The 24,324-nt window shown below is 45.0% G+C and overlaps 2 protein-coding genes across 4 annotated transcripts in view; one reads left to right on the top strand and one right to left on the bottom strand.

The window, feature by feature from the left end:
• Positions 1-24,324, top strand: part of LOC137301143 (kazrin-like) — a 656,751-nt gene that overhangs the window by 155,971 nt on the left and 476,456 nt on the right. The window lies entirely within an intron of this gene.
• LOC137300770 (testis-specific serine/threonine-protein kinase 6-like) lies at positions 22,433-23,236 on the bottom strand. The gene has a single exon (XM_067970033.1). It carries the CDS (start codon positions 23,234-23,236, stop codon positions 22,433-22,435), a length of 804 nt encoding a protein of 267 aa, XP_067826134.1.

Here is a 24,324-nt window from a genome sequence, read left to right as displayed (position 1 = left end):
TACCATGGTCAATTTGAAAAAAAAAGGAAATTACTTTTCAGGTTCCTCTGCACACATGAAGTCTGAAGTGTGACATGCACAGTGGATGCAAGGCTTTAATTACAGCCTAGTGCATCCCCAGTGATGGTGTTTACAGTATACGAGATGTTCTGTTTGATGAGACACAATTTATTATTCTGCGGCTCAGGTGGAGCTTTTATTTTGAAGTTGCATAGTTTAATTGCTGTAAATAGAAGCCTTTGAAGGTCGGTCGGAGGCTAATTGCTGCAAGTGGGCATATTCTGAGGTCAATTAAAGATTAATTGCTGTTGCTACAGAGCAGCCCGAATGATGCCCTTCTGTCCATGTCCTTGTTGGAGAAGCACCCAGACTATACTCGACTCTCCACTGGAACACATCAGATCAGAAACTTTGCTTAGGGAGTATTGCAGCCACTAACCCACTACCCTAGACAGCACGCTGGTTTTCCCAATATAATGAGTCACTGCTCCATTTTTTAAATAATGCCAGTTGACCTCCTGTGGCTTTGCATGTGGAGAGTCGAGACCACGCGTGGTTCTCGGGTGAAGCAGGGTTGGATAGTGGGGAATAATAAGGCGTAAAGACCTAATTCAGTCCCCATTTTAAAGTAGTTCATTCTGTCATTTTTTATATAATACTTTTATCTGTAGTTAAATAGCAAAATATATGGCAACTTGGGAAGCTGGGAAGTAGAGGTGGTTGGGCATCGGTGTTTCTCTGCAATATTGTCTGAGGAGCTGCGTTATCCCTTTAACCGGGTAGAATATCAATTTGGAGCAACAATGGACTTTCACTCTGTCAGAATCTTCATTACTGGTTGGTGACTGACCTTATAATGTGCTCTGAAGTCACTCAAGTGAAAACAAACACCGAGGGCCACTCATATCCCTCGCATGCACAGAGGCCCCAAAGACCTTCGAGGGACACTGACCTTGCGCAGAGACCCAGGTAAAGAATGCAAGTTTTAGGAATGCAGTACAAGGTAAGACTAAGTCCCTTGAAGGAGGGGAAGATTGTTGGGGTGGGGGGGCATTTCTGATGTGAAAGACTCATTCTGGATGGCTCCTGCTTGTTTACTACCAGCCAGGTTCTGAGTGGTTATGGATGGAGACCAGGGACCAAGTTTCCTGCTTACCCAGAGGATCTTGCTGTTGGAAAACCTACAAGAAGCAGGGGAAAAAAACCTTAAAATGAGGCATCGTTCTATTTCTCCTTCTCCCCATCCCCCCCCTTTTTAAAAAAAAAAGCATACCAGTCAACTTGTGGTCACAATTGCAAGTTTTGATTGCAGTTGCATTCTGACCCAGTTTTGCACAATAGGCTCACTATCTTGTCATTCCAGCTAGTGTAGAAGTGGTTGTGTTAGGACAGTTGGAAAAACTTTAAGTTTAAAAATAATTACCAAGAAATATTTAATTGCCCTTGGTAGCTGTGTGGTGCTGAGCAATACAAACCTCAGGTTTCCAGGCTTGATCCCCAGTCTATGCAGAGTTAATTGGGAGGGTAATGGTGGTGCTACAATTGGCCTCAGCACCCCTGGGCTGGGGAAGGAAAAATTATCCAATCCTTATCCAGCTGGTAAATGTGGACGTTAGGTGATCGGATTGGGCTTAATTGTAATGGTCCCATTGTTGAATAATCTGCAAGCACTAACTGGGCACAAGTATGATCATTGGCCCAACTGGGTGAGGTACCAGGGAGCGACCAGCAAATGGAACAGTACCGCTGTCTTCTTTCTGCCGCTATTCTTCCCTCTTCTCCGGAGACCGCGGACTCTGGAGAAGAGGGAAGAATAGCGGAAGAAATCATTTTTTTTATATAAGTAATGATGGTATATTTCATTCATTTAAACGTATAAAATAAGACGTGTCTTTTGACCAACAGCAGTAAAGTTGTGTACTTCATCACCTCAACAGCAGGTGTCACCCTCACGCTACAGTTTCTTGTAGCTTGGCCTGGGAGGGATGATATTTAACGAACACTGTGTATTACCGTCAATCATTCCAACCGTTCACTACATTTAGATTTTGAGGAACAAAGTATTATTACATATCTTTCTTTTTTGGGGGTATTTTTGTTTTTCCTTCCCTCTTGCTAGATCTTCCCTAACAACCTCCTCAAAGGCATTTAATGCCTCTTCGCTCCTCATGGAGAAGCAGCTGCCTTTTGTTCATTGTCACCCCATTTGGGCATAATTAATATCATGTGGTGAATCATTACTGTGAGGCTGTATCTTGCATTCACTCCCCTGATTGCTCTGTGGGTTCATCCTGTTTGCAACAGCCACAAAGACTAAAAAGGGCCAAGGTTTGATCCCTGGTTTATGCTGAATTAGTTATCCTCAGGCAAGTTGGCAGTAGGGATGCTAAATTGGCCTCAGTGCCACTGGGTTGGAGAACAGAAGGGAATAATTTTTCTCCTCCCTGTTATCAGCCCTGCTAAGTGCTACGTGTGTGAACATCAGATGAGAACATGATCAGGTAGGATTGCGATGCCCCTTTAGTAAATCAGCCTGCCGACGCTGACTATTTTAGCTCCCATTGCTGTCGAAGTTTGCTTTGAAGGAGATTGCTGTCACTCCAGTGTTGCAGCTCTCTCAACTAGCCAAGGAATAAAGCTCTACAAGTATCTGGGACCCCCTGTTTCCTCATCAGATCCATTGTGTCATGTAGCTTGTGCACCGAACACAAAATGCCTCTGGATGGCCCATGCATCAAAAGGTCAGAACATTTACTTTGCTTGAAATAATTTCATAAAACATTCCCCTTTCCCCTCACAGCAGAGAAACAGAGCTCAGCAGTTGCTGACATAAACAGTAGTGACCTTTTGACAGACCATCTGGGCAATGTGACTTGCACATTGTAATGTAATTTGCTGGATTAGTAGGTTCAGTTCATCCTCTTATCACCTGATCTCAGGTTCGGGGGGAAAACGTATTTAAAAATTTATTCCTGTTAAAAATGAGACCAGAAGGGTCCAGGCTTGGTTCGATCCCTTGTCTATTGATCTCAGCTGGGACAGCAAAGAAAGAAAGAACTTGCATTTATATAGCATCTTTCATGACCTCAGGACATCTCAAAGCACTTCACAGCCAATGAAGTACTTTTGAAGTTTGTAAACAATTTTACAACACCAAGTTATAGTCCAGCAATTTTATTTTAAATTTTATTTTGAAGTGTAGTTATTGTTGTAATGTAGGAAATGCGGCAGCCAATTTGTGCCCAGCAAGCTCCCACAAAGAACAATGTGATAATGACCAGATCATCTATTTGTGATTTGGTTGAGAGATGAATATTGAGTAGGATACAGAGAACTCCCCTGCTGTTCTTTGAAATAGTGCCATGGAATCTTTTACTTCCGCCTGAAAGGACAGACGGGGCCTCAGTTTAACCTCTCACCCGAAACAGCACCTCCGACAGTGCAGCACTCCCTCGGTACTGTATTGAAGTGTCAGCCTGGATATTGAGCTTAAGTCTCTGGAGTGGGGCTTAAACCGACAATCATCTGACTTGGGCGAGAGTGCTACCACTGAGCCATGGCTGACAGCAGTAGGAGCACTGCAATTACATCGAGTCTACAGCAGTGAAAAACTCCATTCGGCCCAACTGGTCTATGCTCTACACGAGCCTCCACCCTCCCCACTTCATCTAACCATATCAGCATGCCCTCCTATTCCTTTCTCCCTCGTGTCCTTATCTAACTTTCCTTTAAATGCATCTATGCTATTTGCCTTGTGGTAGTGCGTTCCACTTTCTTACCAAAGAAGTTTCTTCTAAATTCCCTATTGGATTTATTAATGACTATCTTATATTTATGACCTCTAGTTTTGGAGTCCCCACAAGTGGAAACATTTTCTCTACACCTATCCTATCAAACCCTTTCATTATCTTGAAGACCTCTATCACATCACCATGGAGAAAAGAGCTCCAGCCTATTCAGCCTTTCCTGATGAGTACATCTTCTCAGTTCTGGTACCTTATCTTGTGAATCTTTTTTGCACCTTCTCCATTGCCTCTACATCCTCCTTATAATATGGAGACCAAAATTGTGCACAGTACTCCAAATGTAGTCTAACCAAGATTCTATACAATAAGCTTTTCCATTCTATCCCTCTAGCAATGAACCCCAGTGCTTGGTTTGCCTTATTTATGGCCTTATTAACTTGCTTAACTACTTCTAGTGATGTGTGTATCTGTACCCCGAGATCCTTTTGACAAAGTCCCACGTGCCAGACTGGTCAAAAAAGTAAAAGCCCATCGATTCAAGGGAAAGTGGTTAGTTGGATCCAAAATTAGCTCAGTGGCAGGAAACAAAGGGTAATGGTTGACAGGTGTTTTTGCGACTGGAAGGCTGTTTCCGGTGGGGTCGTGCAAGGCTCAGTACTAGGTCACTTGCTTTTTGTGGTATATATTAATGATTTGGACTTGAATGTGAGGGGCTTGATCAAGAAGTTTGCAGATGTTACAAAAATTGGCCGTGTGGTTGATAGTGAGGAAGAAAGCTGTAGACTGCAGGAAGATATCAATGGACTGGTGAGGTGGGCAGAAAAAGTGGCAAATGGAATTCAATCCAGGAAAGTGTGAGGTAATGCATTTGGGGGGGCGGGCAAACAAGGGACGGGAGTACACAATAAATGGGAGGATACTGAGAAGTGCAGAGGAACAAACAGACCTTGGAGTGCATGTCCACAGATCCCTGAAGGTAGCAGGACAGGTAGATAAGGTGGTTAAAAAGGCTTACGGGATACTTTCCTCTATTAGCCGAGGCATAGAATATAAGAGCAGGGAGGTTATGCTAGAACTGTATAAAACATTGGTTAGGCCACAGCTTGAGTACAGCGTACAGTTCTGGTCACCACATTACAGGAAAGATGTGATTGCACTAGAGAGGGTCCAGAGGAGATATACGAGAATGTTTCCTGGGCTGAAGAATTTTAGCTATGAGAAAAAATTGGATAGGCTGGGGTTATTTTCTTTGGAACAAAGGAGGCTGAGGGGAGATTTAATTGAGGGATATAAAATTATGACTGGACTAGATAGTGGATAGGGAGGACCTATTTCCTTTAGCAGAGGGGTCAGTGACCAGGGGGCATAGATTTAAAGTAATTGGTAGAAGGATTAGAGGAGAACAGAGGAGAATTTTTTTCACCGAGGGTGGTGGGGATCTGGAACTCGCTGCCTGGAAGAGTGGTAGAGGGAGAAACCCTCAACTCATTTTAAAAACTACTTGGATGGGCACTTGAAGTGTAGCAACCTACAGGGCTACGGACCAAGTGCTGGAAAGTGGGATTAAACTGGACAGCTGTTTTTCGGCCGGCACGGACATGATGGGCTGAATGGCCTCCCTCTGTGCTGTAACTTTCTACGATTCTGTGATCCATGTACACTCTTATTTTCCAAGCAGTATGTGGCCGCCTTATTCTTCCAACCAAAATGCACCAATTCACACTTACCTATATTGAAATTCATTTCCCATTACACGCCCATTCTACAAGTTTATTAATGTCTTCTTGCATTTTTTAAAATTTATTCGTTCACAGGATGTGGGCGTCGCTGGCGAGGCCAGCATTTATTGCCCATCCCTAATTGCCCTCGAGAAGGTGGTGGTGAGCCGCCACCTTGAACCGCTGCAGTCCGTGTGGTGACGGTACTCCCACAGTGCTGTTAGGAAGGGAGTTCCAGGATTTTGACCCAGCGACGATGAAGGAACGGCGATATATTTCCAAGTCGGGATGGTGTGTGACTTGGAGGGGAACGTGCAGGTGGTGTCGTTCCCATGTGCCTGCTGCTCTTGTCCTTCTAGGTGGTAGAGGTTGCGGGTTTGGGAGGTGCTGTCGAAGAAGCCTTGGCGAGTTGCTGCAGTGCATCCTGTAGATGGTCCACACTGCAGCCACAGGGCGCCGGTGGTGAAGGGAGTGAATGTTTAGGGTGGTGGATGGGGTGCCAATCAAGTGGGCTGCTTTATCTTGGATGGTGTCGAGCTTCTTGAGTGTTGTTGGAGCTGCACTCATCCAAGCAAGTGGAGAGTATTCCATCACACTCCTGACTTGTGCCTTGTAGATGGTTGAAAGGCTTTGGGGAGTCAGGAGGTGAGTCACTCGCCGCAGAATACCCAGCCTCTGACCTGCTCTTGTAGCCACAGTATTTATATGGCTGGTCCAGTTAAGTTTCTGGTCAATGGTGACCCCCAGGATGTTAATGGTGGGGGATTCGGCGATGGTAATGCCGTTGAATGTCAAGGGGAGGTGGTTAGACTCTCTCTTGTTGGAGATGGTCATTGCCTGGCACTTATCTGGTGCGAATGTTACTTGCCACTTATGAGCCCAAGCCTGAATGTTGTCCAGGTCTTGCTGCATGAGGGCTCGGACTGCTTCATTATTTGAGGGGTTGCGAATGGAACTGAACACTGTGCAGTCATCAGCAAACATCCCCATTTCTGACCTTATGATGGAGGGAAGGTCATTGATGAAGCAGCTGAAGATGGTTGGTCCTAGGACACTGCCCTGAGGAACTCCTGCAGCAATGTCCTGGGGCTGAGATGATTGGCCTCCAACAACCACTACCATCTTCCTTTGTGCTAGGTATGACTCCAGCCACTGGAGAGTTTTCCCCCGATTCCCATTGACTTCAATTTTACTAGGGCTCCTTGGTGCCACACTCGGTCAAATGCTGCCTTAATGTCAAGGGCAGTTACTCTCACCTCACTTCTGGAATTCAGCTCTTTTGTCCATGTTTGGACCAAGGCTGTAATGAGGTCTGGAGCCGAGTGGTCCTGGCGGAACCCAAACTGAGCGGTGAGCAGGTTATTGGTGAGTAAGTGCCGCTTGATAGCACTGTCGACGACACCTTCCATAACTTTGCTGATGATTGAGAGTAGACTGATGGGGCGGTAATTGGCCGGATTGGATTTGTCCTGCTTTTTGTGGACAGGACATACCTGGGCAATTTTCCACATTGTCTGGTAGATGCCAGTGTTGTAACTGTACTGGAACAGCTTGGCTTGAGGCGCAGCTGGTTCTGGAGCACAAGTCTTCAGCACTACAGCTGGGATGTTGTCGGGGCCCATAGCCTTTGCTGTATCCAGTGCACTCAGCCGTTTCTTGATATCACGTGGAGTGAATCGAATTGGCCGAAGACTGGCTTCCGTGATGGTGGGGATATCGGGAGGAGGCCGAGATGGATCATCCACTCGGCACTTCTGGCTGAAGATGGTTGCAAACGCTTCAGCCTTTTCTTTTGCACTCACGTGCTGGACTCCGCCATCATTGAGGATGGGGATGTTTGCAGAGCCTCCTCCTCCCGTTAGTTGTTTAATTGTCCACCACCATTCACGACTGGATGTGGCAGGACTGCAGAGCTTTGATCTGATCCGTTGGTTGTGGAATCGCTTAGCTCTGTCTATAGCATGTTGCTTCCGCTGTTTAGCATGCATGTAGTCCTGAGTTGTAGCTTCACCAGGTTTGCACCTCATTTTTAGGTACGCCTGGTGCTGCTCCTGGCATGCTCTTCTACACTCCTCATTGAACCAGGGTTGATCCCCAGGCTTGTTGGTAATGGTAGAGTGAGGAATATGCCGGGCCATGAGGTTACAGATTGTGCTGGAATACAATTCTGCTGCTGCTGATGGCCCACAGCGCCTCATGGATGCCCAGTTTTGAGCTGCTAGATCCGTTCTGAATCTATCCCATTTAGCACGGTGGTAGTGCCACACAACACGTTGGATGGTGTCCTCAGTGCGAAGATGGGACTTCATCTCCACGAGGACTGTGCGGTGGTCACTCCTACCAATACTGTCGTGGACAGATGCATTTGCGACAGGTAGATTGGTGAGGACGAGGTCAAGTTAGTTTTTCCCTCGTGTTGGTTCGCTCACCACCTGCCGCAGGCCCAGTCTGGCAGCTATGTCCTTCAGGACTCGGCCAGCTCGGTCAGTAGTGGTGCTACCGAGCCACTCTTGGTGATGGACATTGAAGTCCCCCACCCAGAGTACATTTTGTGCCCTTGCTACCCTCAGTGCTTCCTCCAAGTGGTGCTCAACATGGAGGAGGACTGATTCATCAGCTGAGGGAGGACGGTAGGTGGTAATCAGCAGGAGGTTTCCTTGCCCATGTTTGACCTGATGCCATGAGATTTCATGGGGTCCAGAGTCAATGTTGAGGACTCCCAGGGCCACTCCCTCCTGACTATATATCATTGTACCGCCACCTCTGGTGGGTCTGTCCTGCCGGTGGGTCAGGACATACCCAGGGATGGTGATGGAAGAGTCTGGGACATTGGCTGAAAGATATGATTCTGTGAGTATGGCTATGTCAGGCTGTTGCTTGACTAGTCTGTGGGACAGCTCTCCCAATTTTGGCACAAGTCCCCAGATGTTAGTAAGGAGGACCTTGCTGGGTCGACTGGGCTTGGTTTGCCGCATTCTTTCTTTGTATTAACTACATCCCCCAATTTGGTATCATCTGCAAATTTTGAATTGTACTTCCGATTCCCGAGTCCAAATCATTAATGTAAACTATGAACAACAGTGGTCCCAGCACCCATCCCTGTGGAACACCACTTCCCATCTTTTGCAATTGGTCTCACCGCTCCTGGGTTAGGGAGGAGGAATAATCAGTCAGGGTTCCTCTCCAGCAACCCCTGCTGGAAATCACGTGTGTAATCTCTACACACGTGAGTCTGAGCAGTGACTGCTCTGTCACAGTCACACTCCCTGCTGACACTCACTGTTTAGGCTCATACCTGTGAATTGGCCACAGGTGAGTTACTGGATGGCAGCCGGCACCCTGGGAACTGTTCCCCGGCAGCCGGCACCCTGGGAACTGTTCCCCGGCAGCCGGCACCGCAAAACCCCAAAGAAAGTCTATGGGCAAGTGCAAGTCTTAACAAACGGTGGGTAATGTTCGTTTGTCACTCACAGCAAAATCTGGCCCATTGAATAGAAACATAAGTGTGAAATAATAATTGCTTATGTATATTCAAATTTGTCAAACAGTCAGTGTAACTTAGATCTTTTTCTCATTTGGGTTAAGTGTCTTATATTTCTCTCATGAAAATTCAAAGTGAATGTTTGATGCCAGAAGGATTTGCAGTAATGTAAGAATCAGGCATTTCATTAAGGTGTGTGAATGTGGACAAGATTGGAAATTGTTCTCTTCTTCTCTTCCCCCCCCCCCCCCCCCCCACCCCCTAACTCCGCATACAGCAGTTTTGTGTAACAGTGTTTAATGTAATAATACAATCCCATTGACTCTATTTGCTGATTTCACTTTGCCTTTCTTTCCCTGATGAGTTTCTGGAGCATCTGGGCCTCTTCCCCCAGTGTATCACACCCTGGTGTACTGTGTACTGCCTTTCATCAAAGCTGCTTTCTGTTGGAATAAAGTGCAGAGTTTCTTCAGTGAACCCTGGTCTGAAAATTAGAGTGTTATGTTGAGGGTCAGACTGCAGAGAGGTCTGTGCGTCAGAGATGCAGAACAAAGCAGGAATAAGAGAACAGCCAGACTGAGTGGAGACATTATAGCTTTGAAATATAAAGATGCAGGAGACTTAGAAAGATGTAATAGAGGTTGAAAGTAACGGGTTGGATGTAACATGAGGCAGGATAGAAGGCAGATAGTTGAATGAAGAATTAGATGAGAGACATTGCAGCAGGCTTGATACCGGACTGAGTGGCAGGAGGCATAGCAACTACACAGGAGCATTGAGGAGCAGAGGTCTGAAGGTCAACAAGCCGGATTTTGCAAAGTTCAATAGTGCTTAGGCAGATTTACCACTACATGTAAAATGGGTGTATAAAACATTTCACATTGTGAATCTCCCTCAATAAGTCAGTAATTGCCCCAGGAAGGGTCCACATTCAATCCCTAATCTCATCCAAGGCTGCAATTGGGGTGGTATAATTGACCGCGGCACCCCTAGTCTTGGGACGGGAAAATGATACAGGGTTCCTGGCCCTGATTTCTATCCAGTGATCCATATTGGAGAGTGCAGTTGTGCTGACATTGGGCATGGACAAGATCAGGTTCAGCTGTGATGCCTCACAAGGTTGAATATCCCACTGACACGTACCAAGAGGGTAGCGTAACTTTGGCAGGATGGGACTTCTGCTTGGCCGATTTCCCGGGGTCAGGGTCCACTGAATAATTTGGGCAAGCAGATGGCATTTGCACCAAAATGTAGTTGCCCGTTTCAGGTGGCAGGGAAGGGATATTGGCACAGTACCAGCTGCAGTGAAGATTATTGACAAAAAAATTATTTTAGTTTTCAATTTCTCACTGAGCCTGATGCAATCAATTGCTTTGAGAAGAGGACCTTTAAAAGGTCAACCCACACCTATGGCCTGTTGCCTATGGCTCCAGGGATGAGGGACTTCAGTTACGTGGATAGACTGGAGAAGCTGGGGTTGTTCTCCTTAGAGCAGAGAAGGTTAAGAGGAGATTTGATAGAAGTGTTCAAAATCATGAAGGGTTTAGATAAAGTAAATAAAGGGAACCTCTTCCCGTTGGCGGAAGGGTTGAGAACCAGAGGACACAGATTTAAAGCGATTTAGTAAAAGAATCAAAGGCAACATCAGGAAAAACTTTCTTACGCAGCGAGTAGTTATATCTGGAATTCGCTGCCTGAAAGGGTGGTGGAAGTAGATTCAGTCGTGGCTTTCAAAAAGGAATTGGATAAATACATGAAGGGAAAAAAATTGCTGGATTATGGGGAAAGAGACGGGGAATGGGACTAACTGGATTGCTCTTACAAAGAGCTGGAATGGCCTTCCTCTCTGCTGTAACCATTCTATGATTCTATATTCCTGTCATTTGCATCTAATTGGGAAATCACATTGCCTCCCTGCTGTCACTTCTGGCTGAAAACCCTAAAAATGGCGCCTTGGAGCCATTCGGCCGACTTCCCCCACGACCTGCCTTAGCTTGCCCCTCTTTGCCTGAGCTTGCACATGAAGAGCAACCACTTGAGCAAGGCGCCTGAGGGCACATGGAACCGTACCTCAGCGTGAGTCAGCATCCTCAGGAAAAAAGGGGAAAAAGATGGGGGTGAAGTGGTACAATAGCTCCATGAAGTGGAAGGCAGCAATTTTTGAGTTGTTTTCATCGCATTGTTACTGTGTTGTATGATTTGTACTTGTTCTATTACCTACATTCGGTGTTGCTTGAAGCCAGGTATTCTGAGGTGCCAGTCATCGAACATTTTGAATACCTGATATTGGAAGTAATGGTCCTTGAAAATATGAATTATAAAAGAGAGACCAGAGTATCATAAAAATCATAGGAGTTTACAGCACAGGAGGCAATTCAGCCCATTGTGACTTTGCTGGCAATCCAAAACTAATCACACTATCCTGCTGTCTTCCCATAGCCATGTATCTTTTTTGCTTGAAATAGTTATCCCTATGCCTCAACCACTGCCTATTGCAAAGCATTCTGTGCTCCAACAACTCTGTGTAAAGAATTTCTCCTAACCTTTTTTTTTTCTCTCTCTCTCTCTCTCTCTCTCTCTATCTCAGTAACAATTTTAAATTGATGACCTGTCATAACTGACTCTCCCACCAGAAAAAATAGTCTTTCCCTATTCACCCTGTCAAACCCCTTCATAACTTTAGACATTCCTATTTATACAGAAGTGAAAATTCCTGTTAGCTGGGGAAACGCTAGGAGTGTTACAATTTGCCAGTTCCCCTGATTTAAGGAACAGAATATCAGTCAGGCGTCCCACTCTTAATTGCTACACAGTGGCCCACTACTGGCCGTGGACGTGTTGGGCGAAACAGGTTTGGACTCAACTGCGATGCTCTCCATTGCCAACAGCTACTTAGCCGAGGTACTGGAGGGTGGGATCATATCCCAGTGACGAAGTGAATGCCTTCAGGGGAGGAGGAGGAGGGGGGTGAGAAATCTAGAGGAAAAGAAACTGGAGAGAAGAAAGAGAGAATGGAAAATTCTAACCCTGAGTTATTTTTGCTGTATCCTGCCCTCATAAACATTAAATGTTGCCAGAGGCCAAAGAGATTATCTTTGAAGCTTAAATGTAGCCCAATGACTGAGAGTAAACACTCAAGATCTGACCCTCAGCCTGGAAATTCCTTTTTTAAAAATCATTAACTTCCTTCTGTTATCAGTGTGGCGCCCAACAACTTGAAGTTCCTGCCAGTAGGGAGTTAGCTCTGGATTTAGATCTGATTCAACAGTCGGTGGATGTGTCACTGATAAAGGATCGAGTGCCATTGCCAAGTGCAATAGATTCTGGACAACTTCTAAAAGATGTTTGCTTAAAGGAAAAATGGAAGCATAAAAAAGGGTGTAAAAAGATCATCAGACCTCTGTGCTCAACCCATTCACCAAATGGTGCAACTGCTCTCCCCTACCCTTCCCTAGGAGTGAAGGGAAAAAAGTGCAACCAATTCAAGGAAAAACTTGGGGAAATTCCTCTTCAACCCCCATTCCTGCTCTAGGAGACCATGACTACCAATAGCACAACTTGGGGCACCTAAACTAAGCCATAATTCCTCGATTCTGTCCCATTGTCATTCACCCTCAGGAATTGGTCAAGTCACCACTTAAAAGGCTCAAGTGTACCCATACTCCCACTTTGGTGCAACACCTGCTCAAGGTATCCCTTCTCTACATTTTAGGCAGAGGGGGCATTTGTAAGCTACATTGAAAGTACGGTTTCCCATTAAAGATGAATGGTAATTTTAGGAGTAAGTACTGTGAAGAATAGCAAGATGTGCCCCAAGTATTTAATCATGGTGCGTTACCAATTAATGCGGAATTAGGGGTCGTTTTTGGGCTCCCCACTATAGGAAGGATGCTGAGACGATAGACAGGGTACGGTGCATATTCACTAGCAAGCTGATTGGTATGAAGAAATACAAATACGAAAAAGGATGAAAGGTTGGGGCTGTTTTCATTAGAACAGAGGAGATTATGGGGTGCTTTGATTAAAATTATGACCGTATGGAACAGAATAGATAGAAACAGACTGTTTCCAGTGATTGAGGGGACATAGATTAAGGATTTCATGTAAGAGATTTAGGACAGAGAGCAGGAGAAACTCTTTTTACAGAGCTGTGATGCTGTAGTATGCATTACCGGGGTTAGTGATGGCAGCACAGATCATGTCAACTTTTAAGAATAGGTTAGATAGGTGATTGAAAGAATGGGGAATAATAGAACAGGTCAGGGACATAGGATTAGGACTGCTGCTCATATGGCGGATAAACACCAACATTGACTGTTTAGGCCAAAGAGCCCATTTCCATATTCTAATTTCCGTGCAACTGAGTTGAGACTACTTGGGATCCTGTCGGGATAAAGAGAGGACACTCTGATTTCAGTTAGGCAGTGGTAAGCATACTAGAAAAGGTCTCAGTACCCATTGGATAGGGTAAGGAAAAAAAATCAGTCAGGCTTCCTATCTCTGCACTCCCTCCCCCACCAGCACACTTGCACAATGTCACTTTCATGAGCTACTGAAGGGTGACAAGTGACCAGGAGCTAATGGCTTCAGGACCAGAGTAGGGAGATGTGCAAAATGGATTTTTGCCTATATTGAATTTTATCATTTGTATTTTTGAATTGCTAGAATTAACAAGCAAGGAGTTAACTCTCAAGGCAATACAAAGTATTCCTGTCAGCAGAAAGTTATCAGCTGAGATCAGGCTGTTGTCTGGGAAAGGATTCCGCAAGGTGAAAGTTTATTTTGGCCCACAGAATGGTGGTCTATTCATCCTAGGAGGGGCACTATTTGCAATTCTAAACATCTTTTGTCTTTGACAAAGATGACCCACATTGTTCCTCAGAAATACAGATTGGACACGATGCTTGGCATATAGCCGGCCAGACTACAAGGAGGGCAGGACCTGACCTGGGGTGGGGTCTTTGATCGTTGTTTCAGAGACCAGTGGGAAGAGGGCAGGACCTTGACTGACTGGATCCCTTTGTGGTTGGCAGCTTGGTGGGCAGAGACTTTCAGGTTTATGTAGGCAGCCCACAGGTAATCCGGGGGTCAGAATGTTTCCAACATGCAGCCAAAAGGCAATCTGTGTTTTAAAAGCCTTTAAAAGAAGACCACTTACTGTAAACTTCCTCTGGTTTAATTCTACCCTGGTAAGTGGTCTTTGATTTTCAGGTTCACATTGAGAGAAAACAAATTGTGTCTTTGTGGTTTGGCATACCAGGGAGTGTACTGTTCATTCATATAACTTATGTATATAAAACTACATTTGTCCTAAGCCTGTGTCTTGAATTGGTACAAATGTTTATATAGTACGCAATTTGGAAAGAGAATTCATTTGGTGGCACGTGATGGATTCCAGTAACTGGCGTAGACAGTAATGGATCTCTATTGCAATCCCAGAATTGTGCAATTATTCACCTAGATATTGGGCAGGTAAAGGTGCACTCTGAATTGTAGGGGACATAAGGGCCGCTTACACCAGTTGCCAGTGAGGCTGAACCTGTGAGTAGCATTAAAAACCCAAATTCATGACTGGTAAAGGCAAGAGAAAAGATGGAAGCTTTTAGGGGAATGCGTGGAATATAATTGTCTCCTTGAAATAAATCAGCTACTTCTAGCTGGGAGAACTAAAGTGTTCTTTGCTTTACATTTAAAGGCAAAGCAGCAGCCAGAGACTGATTTAGATGACATTCTCTCATCAAAGAATAATTAACATAATTGCAGCCGTAAAATCCATAATCTGAACCTTTTATGCTTTTTAATTAACAGAACAAGCAACAATTGAGAAAGCAGATTCAATGAATAAGTTTATCAAAGCTCAGAGCAGGGCCCCCACGTGAAAACTGATCACTAAATTACTACCAACAAAGTTAAAGAGAATTTCTCAGAGCCTGGGCCGAGGAGTTTGAAAATCTTGGGTTGGGTTGCACAGGTAGATAAAAATTTAACAGAACGTTCTGGGGGTCCTGCAGCCAAAGGAGATGGTGGATCCGACCAGGCAGTTCCCTGACGAGACGGTTGATGCCATTTGGCAGACTGTCTCGTCACCACAATTGACCAATGTGTCACCAGGATGTAGCTTGGATGGTGGTGAGATGGGCCCTCCTAGTGTGGCCTTTCCAAAATGCACTGAATCGCAGTGCCACTGCGAGCTGCCCTCGAGGCTGCAGCAGGGACGAGACCGTTGGCCACTTCCTGATGGTGTGGAGAGAGGGGCATTGGTATCTGTCCCAGTTTATCCCCAATAGTGCGGTAACACAGGACGCTGTCCTCTACGAGGCAGATATCAACTGTTACCGGAAGACCATCAACTCGTTGGAGGAGGCCCTTTGGTTTGCCCAAAAGCTGCTGGTTTTCCAGCTGAGCTGTCCACGACCAAGCACACTCTCGGTGCTGCGGGACGCACTGAGGCGAGGTGCAGCCCACGCAAAGGCTCTATTGGGACAGGCCACCCCACTTTGTATTGTACCGAATGTGTATGAGAGTATGTTTTGAATTGTAATTGTGTATTTACATTGAACTGAGTGTGTCCTTAGATTTTATGAAATACTTTACGCTTCTACATCTACCTGAGAGGGCAGAGGGGGCTTCGGTTTAACGTCTCATCTCATGAAAGAGCACTCCCTGAATACTGCACTGGACTGTCACCCTAGAGTTGTGCTCAAGTCTCTGGAGTGGGACTTGAACCAACAATCTGCTGTGCTTCTTTGCTATATACCCCATGCCTCTCACTGTAACACTGATAGATTCCACACCCCTCACTGTGACACTCTGATATACCCACATCTGTCACTTTAGATATATTGTGCATTATTTATGGTATCCAGCTCTGACTGACCATGTGAAACACACTCTCTGAAACAGACAGATTTATGTTGTGGCTCCAAACACAGAGCTATAATATCACATAAAGTTCATTTGATTTCTGGAGGCTGGAGGGTTAACTGCCGTATTCAGAAATTCTCAGAGGGGTCAGTAATTAAAGACATTTCCTGAATTCCAATAATTTATCCGGTGCATCCTGACCTAAATATAGGAGGCAGATTGTTTTCTTCCTGTGGTTCTTCGTAATTTCAGTTTCCATATTTGGGAAGCAGTCAGAGTCACTGCAGTACACTATACAAATACAAAATATATTTAGGGACAAGGAGAACAACTTAAGCTGAAGTGACCCATAATAATCGACCCCACAGCGGGACACCTTCATTACGTGATGGGTGAGAGTGAGCCATTCAGACCAAGAAGGCCCAGTCTGTTCTGAGTTAACTGGTCTCAGGCAGGGTGGCAGCAGTGATGGTTCAATTAGGGACTACAACTGGCCTCTAGGTGGAGAAGAATGTTAAACTAGTCTACTAGATCTGCACCAACTGTCCTAAATCAACTGGGCTTGGGATGGGGAAAATTAGCCAGGGTTCCCGTTCCTCAGTGCTGACCGTGTGGCTGAAAACAGGGTTGGACCAGGCTGCAATGCCCTTTATGGTTGAATGTCTTCAGACACACTTCTTAAAATAACCCTGACTTGAAATCCATCACCTTTCCTGAGACACACAGTGAAACCATTAGGGAGCCCAGCCTGTGTTGACCTCAGAGTTGACACAGTTCCCACAGATGGCCCCTCTAATACAGGTATATTAACTGGGAGTGAGGTCAGCTCTACCTCAAAGCTGACTACTCTGGACCGTTCATTGTTTTGCGAGGTGGTCAGTCTGGCCAGCTGCATGGGTGCAATTGGCAGTGCATGGTAGAGCCTGGCTGTGTCTGACACCTCAAGATCCCACACTGTGCTACCTCTCAGTGATCAAATGGAGCCGGAGGCTGACTTTGCTTCAAATTATTTCAGGAAGTGCTTCAGAGTGAAGGAAAATAACAGGCTCCTAGAGGTCAAAATAAAAGAGGATAATATTCTGTTTATTTTACAGTGTTTATTATGTGCTGTCAGGTCCCCTGCTGCTCATTGAGAAAATACAGACCACAAGGTCCCAGATTCAACTGCCATTTAACTATAGTGATGGTAGGGGCGCTACAATTGGCATCAGTTCTCTTGGGCTAGGGGAGAGGAAAATAGCCTTGGCTCAGTTGTAGCATTTTCGCCTCTGAGTCAGAAGATTGTTGGTTCAAGTCCCACTCCAGAGACTTGAGCACAACTCTAGACTGACACTCCAGTGCAGATGAGACGTTAAACCGAAGCCCCCTCTGCCTCTCAGTTAGATGTAAAAGATCCCATGGTACTATTTTGAAGAAGAACAGCAGAGTTCTCCATAGTGTCCTGGCCAACATTTATCCCTCAACGTACATCACTAAAACAGGACCCTCCAAATTACCTTCAGCTAATGGAATATTGCCACTTACACCTAATCCATAATTTCCAGCCCACATGTCTTCTCTACCCTGCTGTCTATTGTTTTACATACCTCTTGAATTATTAATGTAGTAGTAACCCAGGGGCCTGGACTGATAATCCAGAGAACGTTCAAATCCCACCATAGTAGATGGAGAATTTGAATTTAGTTTTAAAAAATCTGTTAGTGAAGCTGTCAGATTGTCGTAAAAATGCAACTGGTTCACTAATTTGGCCCATCCCTAGTTGCTCCGAAATTGTGTGGCTTGCCAGACCACTTCAGAGGGCCATTAAGGGTTAATTAAGTTGGTGTGGGATTGGAATCATAGATAGGCAAGACCGGGTAAGGTCGAAGTTTCTTTATCTAAAAGACATTAAAGGGCAGGATGTACAGGGGATTGGAGGAAAGTTTGGGGAGAGTTGTAGGGCTTCAGGAAGTTACAGAAACAGGGAGGGGCAAAGCTATAAAGAGATTTAAGGACAAGGGTAAACAGCGGAGGGATAGGGGTGTTGAGTGAATGGGAGATAGCATTCATGCAGCAGTTGATCTATCCTAGGTCCCCTTAGAGACATAGCTTCCAAATGTATGCTAATGACACCCAGCTCTACTTTAGCCTCCCCTAGAGATGCTAGTGGAGGGTGGACTACAGAGGTGATGGTACAGCGATGGGAAGAGGCTATTGTTAGGAAATCGGTAGCAGGGTCCCACAAACAGCAATCAGGTAAATGAACAGATAATCTGCTTTTGGTGATATCGGCCAGGATGCCGGGAGAACGCCCCTGCTCTTCCTCAAATAATGACAGGACTTTTTCTGTCCTACTCGCAGAGAAGATAGGATTTCGCTTTAATGTACCATCCGACAGAGAACAATTCCATAGAGCTAGCAGCACAAATGAGAGGCGTTGGATGGAGGAGGTATGGTCAACAATGTGGAAGGCTACAGTCCCAGCTGTACAGCCTACGAGGCATGCAGCAGTCAATCATGCAATTAGAACCAGAGCTAGAATGGAAGGATTCACCTGAAACTCCAATCCAGGAAAGTGCCTCTCTGGGAATTGGTGTTTCAATCTTCCCTTCACCAATTTCTACATAATATACTGAATGCTGTATCCATCTCTGACGACAAATGTGTGTGCGGTAATAGAGATTCTGCTGCACAGATTGACTGGATTGCATGTGCCAGGCTGAACTGGTTAGTTGGTCTTTTTCAATTACACCAATACGTGGACCATGGGGAGTGGATTATACTGACCAAACCTTTCCATCAGAGGAAAAGGAAATTTGGTTCTATACAGATTATTTAACTAATTTTAGGCCAGATAATCTTCAAAATTGCTTCAAAGTCCCCTCACCACCACCTGACCTGAATTTCCAGTCCGGTTCCAGAAACTAGTCCACCCATCAAACCAGTTTCTCGGGCATTAAATGACCTCCTCAGCCTCTAATATGACGGAAAAGAATCACATGCTCATTACAAGCCATGCAATAAAATCAGAGGGGTTAAAGGCCTCTGTGGCGCCAGCTTGCCGGCGGAGGAATTGAAGATCAGTCTGTCATGTTAAGGGCCCAATATCACAAGCATAGGCCATTCAGGAGATTGAGTCCCATCCTTGGGCCTAGATTATTCCAGCACTACCCTCGGGCCTAGATTATTCCAGCACTACCCTCGGGCCTAGATTAATTCCATATATGGAAAGCCCAGCAGCATCCTTGGGCCTAGATTAATTCTATTCCTATCCTCGGACTTGCCAAGGCCACCCTCTTGCCGTAGCGCACTGATCTTCAATTCCTCTGCCGGAAGGCCCTGCCGATCTTAATGGCAGGCCTCATTCAATTAATTGACAGTTGGCAGGCAGGAGCCCAAATGCTTGGCGCGCAGCGGGTACGGGAATCAATCTCCTGAATGGAGAGGCCCGTGCTTGTGATATTGGGCCCTTGCCATGACAGACTGATCTTCAATTCCTCCGCCGGCGAGCTGGCGGCACAATGAGGCCCTTAGGCCCCTTGCATATTCTGATTTTATTGCATGGCTCGTAATGAGCGTGTGCTTCTTTCCCGCCATATTAGAGGCTGAGGAGGTCATTTAATGCCCAAGAAACTGGTTCTATACAGTTTGTTCGATGGGAGACTGGTTTCTAGAACCGGATTGGAAATTCAGGTCAGGTGGGGAAGAAGAGGACTTTGAAGCGCATAGAAATTTAGTTCAATGCAGTTTATTTAATCGATGCAGTTTATTTAATTCCATATATTCCATATATGGAAGCCCCATCTCTTTTCCAATGTTACCCTAGGGTCCATTATGATCTTTGAGAAAGTGAGCTTAATTCCACAAATGGTTCTCCTTTGCAAGGGGAGATTTAATATGTAGATTGTGGAGAGTGACTGACCTTTCCTTCACAGGAATCACTTAACACCTTCTTTGGGCCAATTCAAATGTATTCCAGCACCATCCTTGGGCCCAGATTAATTCCATATATGGACAGCCCAGAAACATCCTTGGGCCTAGATTAATTCCAATGGATATTTCAGCACCATCCTCAGGCCTAGATTATTGCAGCACTACCCTCGGGCCTAGATTAATTCCATATATGAAAAGCCCAGCAGCATCCTTGGGCCTAGATTAATTCCAATCCTATCCTAGGTCTTGCCAAGGCCACCCCCTTGCCGTAGCGCACTGATCTTCAATTCCTCTGCCGGAAGGCCCTGCCGATCGTAATGGCAGGCCTCATTCAATTAATTGACAGCCTGGCCGTCGGCAGGCAGGCAATTCCTCTGCCGGAAGGCCCTGCCGATCGTAATGGCAGGCCTCATTCAATTAATTGACAGCCTGGCCGTCGGCAGGCAGGAGCCCAAATGCTGCCTCCTGGGCGTGCAGCGGGTACGGGAATCAATCTCCTGAATGGAGAGGCCAGTCCTTGTGATATTGGGCCCTTGTCATGACAGACTGATCTTCAATTCCTCCGCCGGCGAGCTGGCGGCACAATGAGGCCCTTAGGCCCCTTGCATATTCTGATTTTATTGCATAGCTCGTAATGAGCGTGTGCTTCTTTCCCGCCATATTAGAGGCTGAGGAGGTCATTTAATGCCCAAGAAACTGGTTCTATACAGTTTGTTCGATGGGAGACTGGTTTCTAGAACCGGACTGGAAATTCAGGTCAGGTGGGGAAGGAGAGGACTTTGAAGCGCATAGAAATTTAGTTCAATGCAGTTTATTTAATCGATGCAGTTTATTTAATTCCATATATTCCATATATGGAAGCCCTATCTCTGTTACCCTAGGGTCCATTATTATCTTTAAGAAAGTGAGCTTAATTCCACAAATGGTTCTCCTTTGCAAGGGGAGATTTAATATGTAGATTGTGGAGAGTGACTGACCTTTCCTTCACAGGAAAAGGATGCCCAAGAGATTGAAGCACTTAACACCCTCTTTGGGCCAATTCAAATGTATTCCAGCACCATCCTTGGACCCAGATTAATTCCATATATGGACAGCCCAGCACCATTCTTCAGCCTAGATTAATTCCATATATGGACAGCCCAGCACCATTCTTCAGCCTAGATTAATACCATATATGGACAGCCCAGAACCATCCTTGGGCCCAGATTAATTCCATATATGGACAGCCCAGAACCATCCTTGGGCCCAGATTAATTCCATGGAAAGCCCAGCAGCATCCTTGGGCCTAGATTAATTCCAATCCTATCTTCGGACTTGCCAAGGCCACCCCATTGCCGTAGCGCACTGATCTTCAATTCCTCTGCCGGAAGGCCCTGCCGATCTTAATGGCAGGCCTCATTCAATTAATTGACAGCCTGGCCGTCGGCAGGCAGGAGCCCAAATGCTTGGCGTGCAGCGAGTACGGGAATCAATCTCCTGAATGGAGAGGCCCGTGCTTGTGATATTGGGCCCTTGCCATGACAGACTGATCTTCAATTCCTCCGCCGGCGAGCTGGCGGCACAATGAGGCCCTTAGGCCCCTTGCATATTCTGATTTTATTGCATGGCTCGTAATGAGCGTGTGCTTCTTTCCCGCCATATTAGAGGCTGAGGAGGTCATTTAATGCCCAAGAAACTGGTTCTATACAGTTTGTTCGATGGGAGACTGGTTTCTAGAATCGGACTGGAAATTCAGGTCAGGTGGGGAAGAAGAGGACTTTGAAGCGCATAGAAATTTAGTTCAATGCAGTTTATTTAATCGATGCAGTTTATTTAATTCCATATATTCCATATATGGAACCCCCATCTCTTTTCCAGTGTTACCCTAGGGACCATTATGATCTTTGAGAAAGTGAGCTTAATTCCACAAATGGTTCTCCTTTGCAAGGGGAGATTTAATATGTAGGTAGTGGAGAGTGACTGACCTTTCCTTCACAGGAAAAGGATACCCAAGAGGATGCCCAAGAGAACACCCTGTTTGGGCCAATTGAAATGGATTCCAGCACCATCCTTAGGCCCAGATTAATTCCATATATGGACAGCCCAGAATCATCCTTGGACCTAGATTAATTCTATATATGGACAGCCCAGAATCATCCTTCGGCCTAGATTAATTCCATATATGGACAGCCTAGAATCATCCCTGGGCCGAGGGATGATTCTAGGCCCAGGGATGATTCTAGGCTGTCCATATATAGAATTAATCTTTGGGCCTAGATTAATTCCAATGGATATTCCAGCATCTTTGGGCCTAGTTTAATTCCATATATGGCCTCTGGCCCAGATTAATTCCAATGGATATTCCAGCAACATCCTTGGGCCTGGATTAATTCTATATATGGAAAGTCCAGCACCATCCTTGGGCCAAGTATCCTAGAAAAAGGGATGGCTTGGGCATAGACCCTGCATTATCTATGAAATTAATTCTACACCCAAGCCATCCCTTGGTTTCCATCGGTTTTCAGACCGCTGAGGCTGAATGATCATATAAGGAAATTCAGCATAGACCCAAAATTATCTATGAAAACAATTCTATGCTGAATTTCCTTATATGGAGTTGATCATTCAGCCTCAGTGGTCTGAAATCCGACATTAAAAAAGGCTCACCCTCCTTTAGAGGGTGAGGCCTTTTTAATATCAATTTTAGCTAAGCAGTACCAATTCTGTAATATTTAATTTGGAGATTCTTTAAACCATTGATGCTCTATAATTTGACTAATTTTAGCTCTTTCCTTTGGGTCTTTGTTCAACATTATATTGATAAGGTTTTGACAGCAGCTACTCAGGGAAGGCGATGGGGGAAATTCCAACGATTGGTTTTGTAGCTCCTTGAGCTTTGACAGGTCGCTGTCATCAAAAGGCAAGCAGCCTGTTACCATATGGTAAAGGACCACACCTAGGCTCCAGATGTCTGCTTTAAAGGGATCATATTTATCACAATTGAGGACCTCAGGGGCAGCATAGGCTGCTGATCCACAAAAGGTTGAACAAGGGCAACTATCCAATCCCTTCATGCAAGTTGCAAAGCCAAAGTCAGTGATCTTTGGGATATTATCAGCAGACAGTAGAATATTTTCACACTTAATATCACGATGTGCAATCAGATGAACATGGCAATATTCCAGAGCCTGAGCGATCTGCTTAAAATATAGCTTGGCGACCTCTTCAGATAGATGACCTTGAGAGTCAACCAAATCAAAAAGGTCTGTTTGTGCCTCCTCCATTATAAACAATGTGTGTTCACTAGATTCAATGATCTGATATATTTTAATTATATTTGGATGACAACATTGTGCAAAGATGGAAACCTCTCTTGGCAAAAACTTAGTTACGTAATCATTAGACTGCTTGGACTTATCAATGATTTTTATGGCAACAGATTTGTGAAGCTTTTGGGAGAAGGCCTTTCTCACAATGGAGTATGTACCTTCTCCAATTATTTCACCAACCTCATACCCAAATATGGTAAGATCCATTTTTCACGAGCTTTGCCTCAGTAAGGCCTTTCCTTGATCACTGCCAATATATAGCCTTTTATGGAACAGGGCGTCCTGTTCTTGCTAAGCACAGAACGTTCTGTGCTCAATATTACCAAATATGGATTATGGTGACTGAACAGCCTATATATGGACAATAAATATGAACTTTTCCATATATGGAATTAAGGCCATCCAGATTACGGAAATAGAGCAAGCCATATATGGAATTAAGGCCATATATAGAATTAAGGCCAGTCCAGTATAGCCATATATAGACAATAAATATGAGATTAAATATGAACAGCCCATATATAGACAATAAATATGAACTTTTCCATATATAGAATTAAGGCCAGTCCAGATTATGAAATAATTCCATATATGGCTTGCTCTCTTTCCATAATCTGGCCTGGTCTTAATTCCAAATATGGTTTGCTCTAAGGCCATAAGGCTAGTCCAGATTATGGAAATAGAGCCAGCCGTATATGGCCTTAATTCCATTGCTCTATTTCCATGAACTTTTCCACATATGGTCAATCCAGATTATGGAAATAGAGCAATGGAATTAAGGCTATATATGGCTGGCTCTATTTCCATAATCTGGACTAGCCTTAATTCCATATATGGAAAAGTTCATAAACCAGTCCAGAAACAGAGCAACAGATTACGGAAAGAGCAAAGCTATATATGAAATTAAGGCCAGTCCATATATATGGCTTGCTCTTTCCATAATCTGGACTGGCTGAGCAAGCCATATATGGAAGTAAGTCCAAATTATAGAAACATGACAAACCATATATGGAATTACAGCCAGGCCAGATTATGGAAATAGCAAAGCTATATACGGAATTAAGGCCAGTCCAACCTTGAATGTAGGACCTGTCCATATACGGGAATAATCCATATTTGGAAAGTAGAAGGGGTGTGATCCTAAAGTGGTCAAGGGTAGTTTGCGACCCTGTAATACTGCCAGACTTCCTTACCAGTCCATAGAAATAAGGTCAGTCCAGATATGGAAACTGAGCAAGGCCATATATGGGATTGACCAGACCAAACTTGAAACCACTGAACCACAGAACCCAGTA

Source organism: Heptranchias perlo, chromosome 32 (assembly GCF_035084215.1).
Source record: "Heptranchias perlo isolate sHepPer1 chromosome 32, sHepPer1.hap1, whole genome shotgun sequence".
Lineage (NCBI taxonomy): Eukaryota > Metazoa > Chordata > Chondrichthyes > Hexanchiformes > Hexanchidae > Heptranchias > Heptranchias perlo.
The sequence above is the reverse complement of the archived record's forward strand: the minus strand, read 5'-3'. Positions and strand labels throughout refer to the sequence as shown.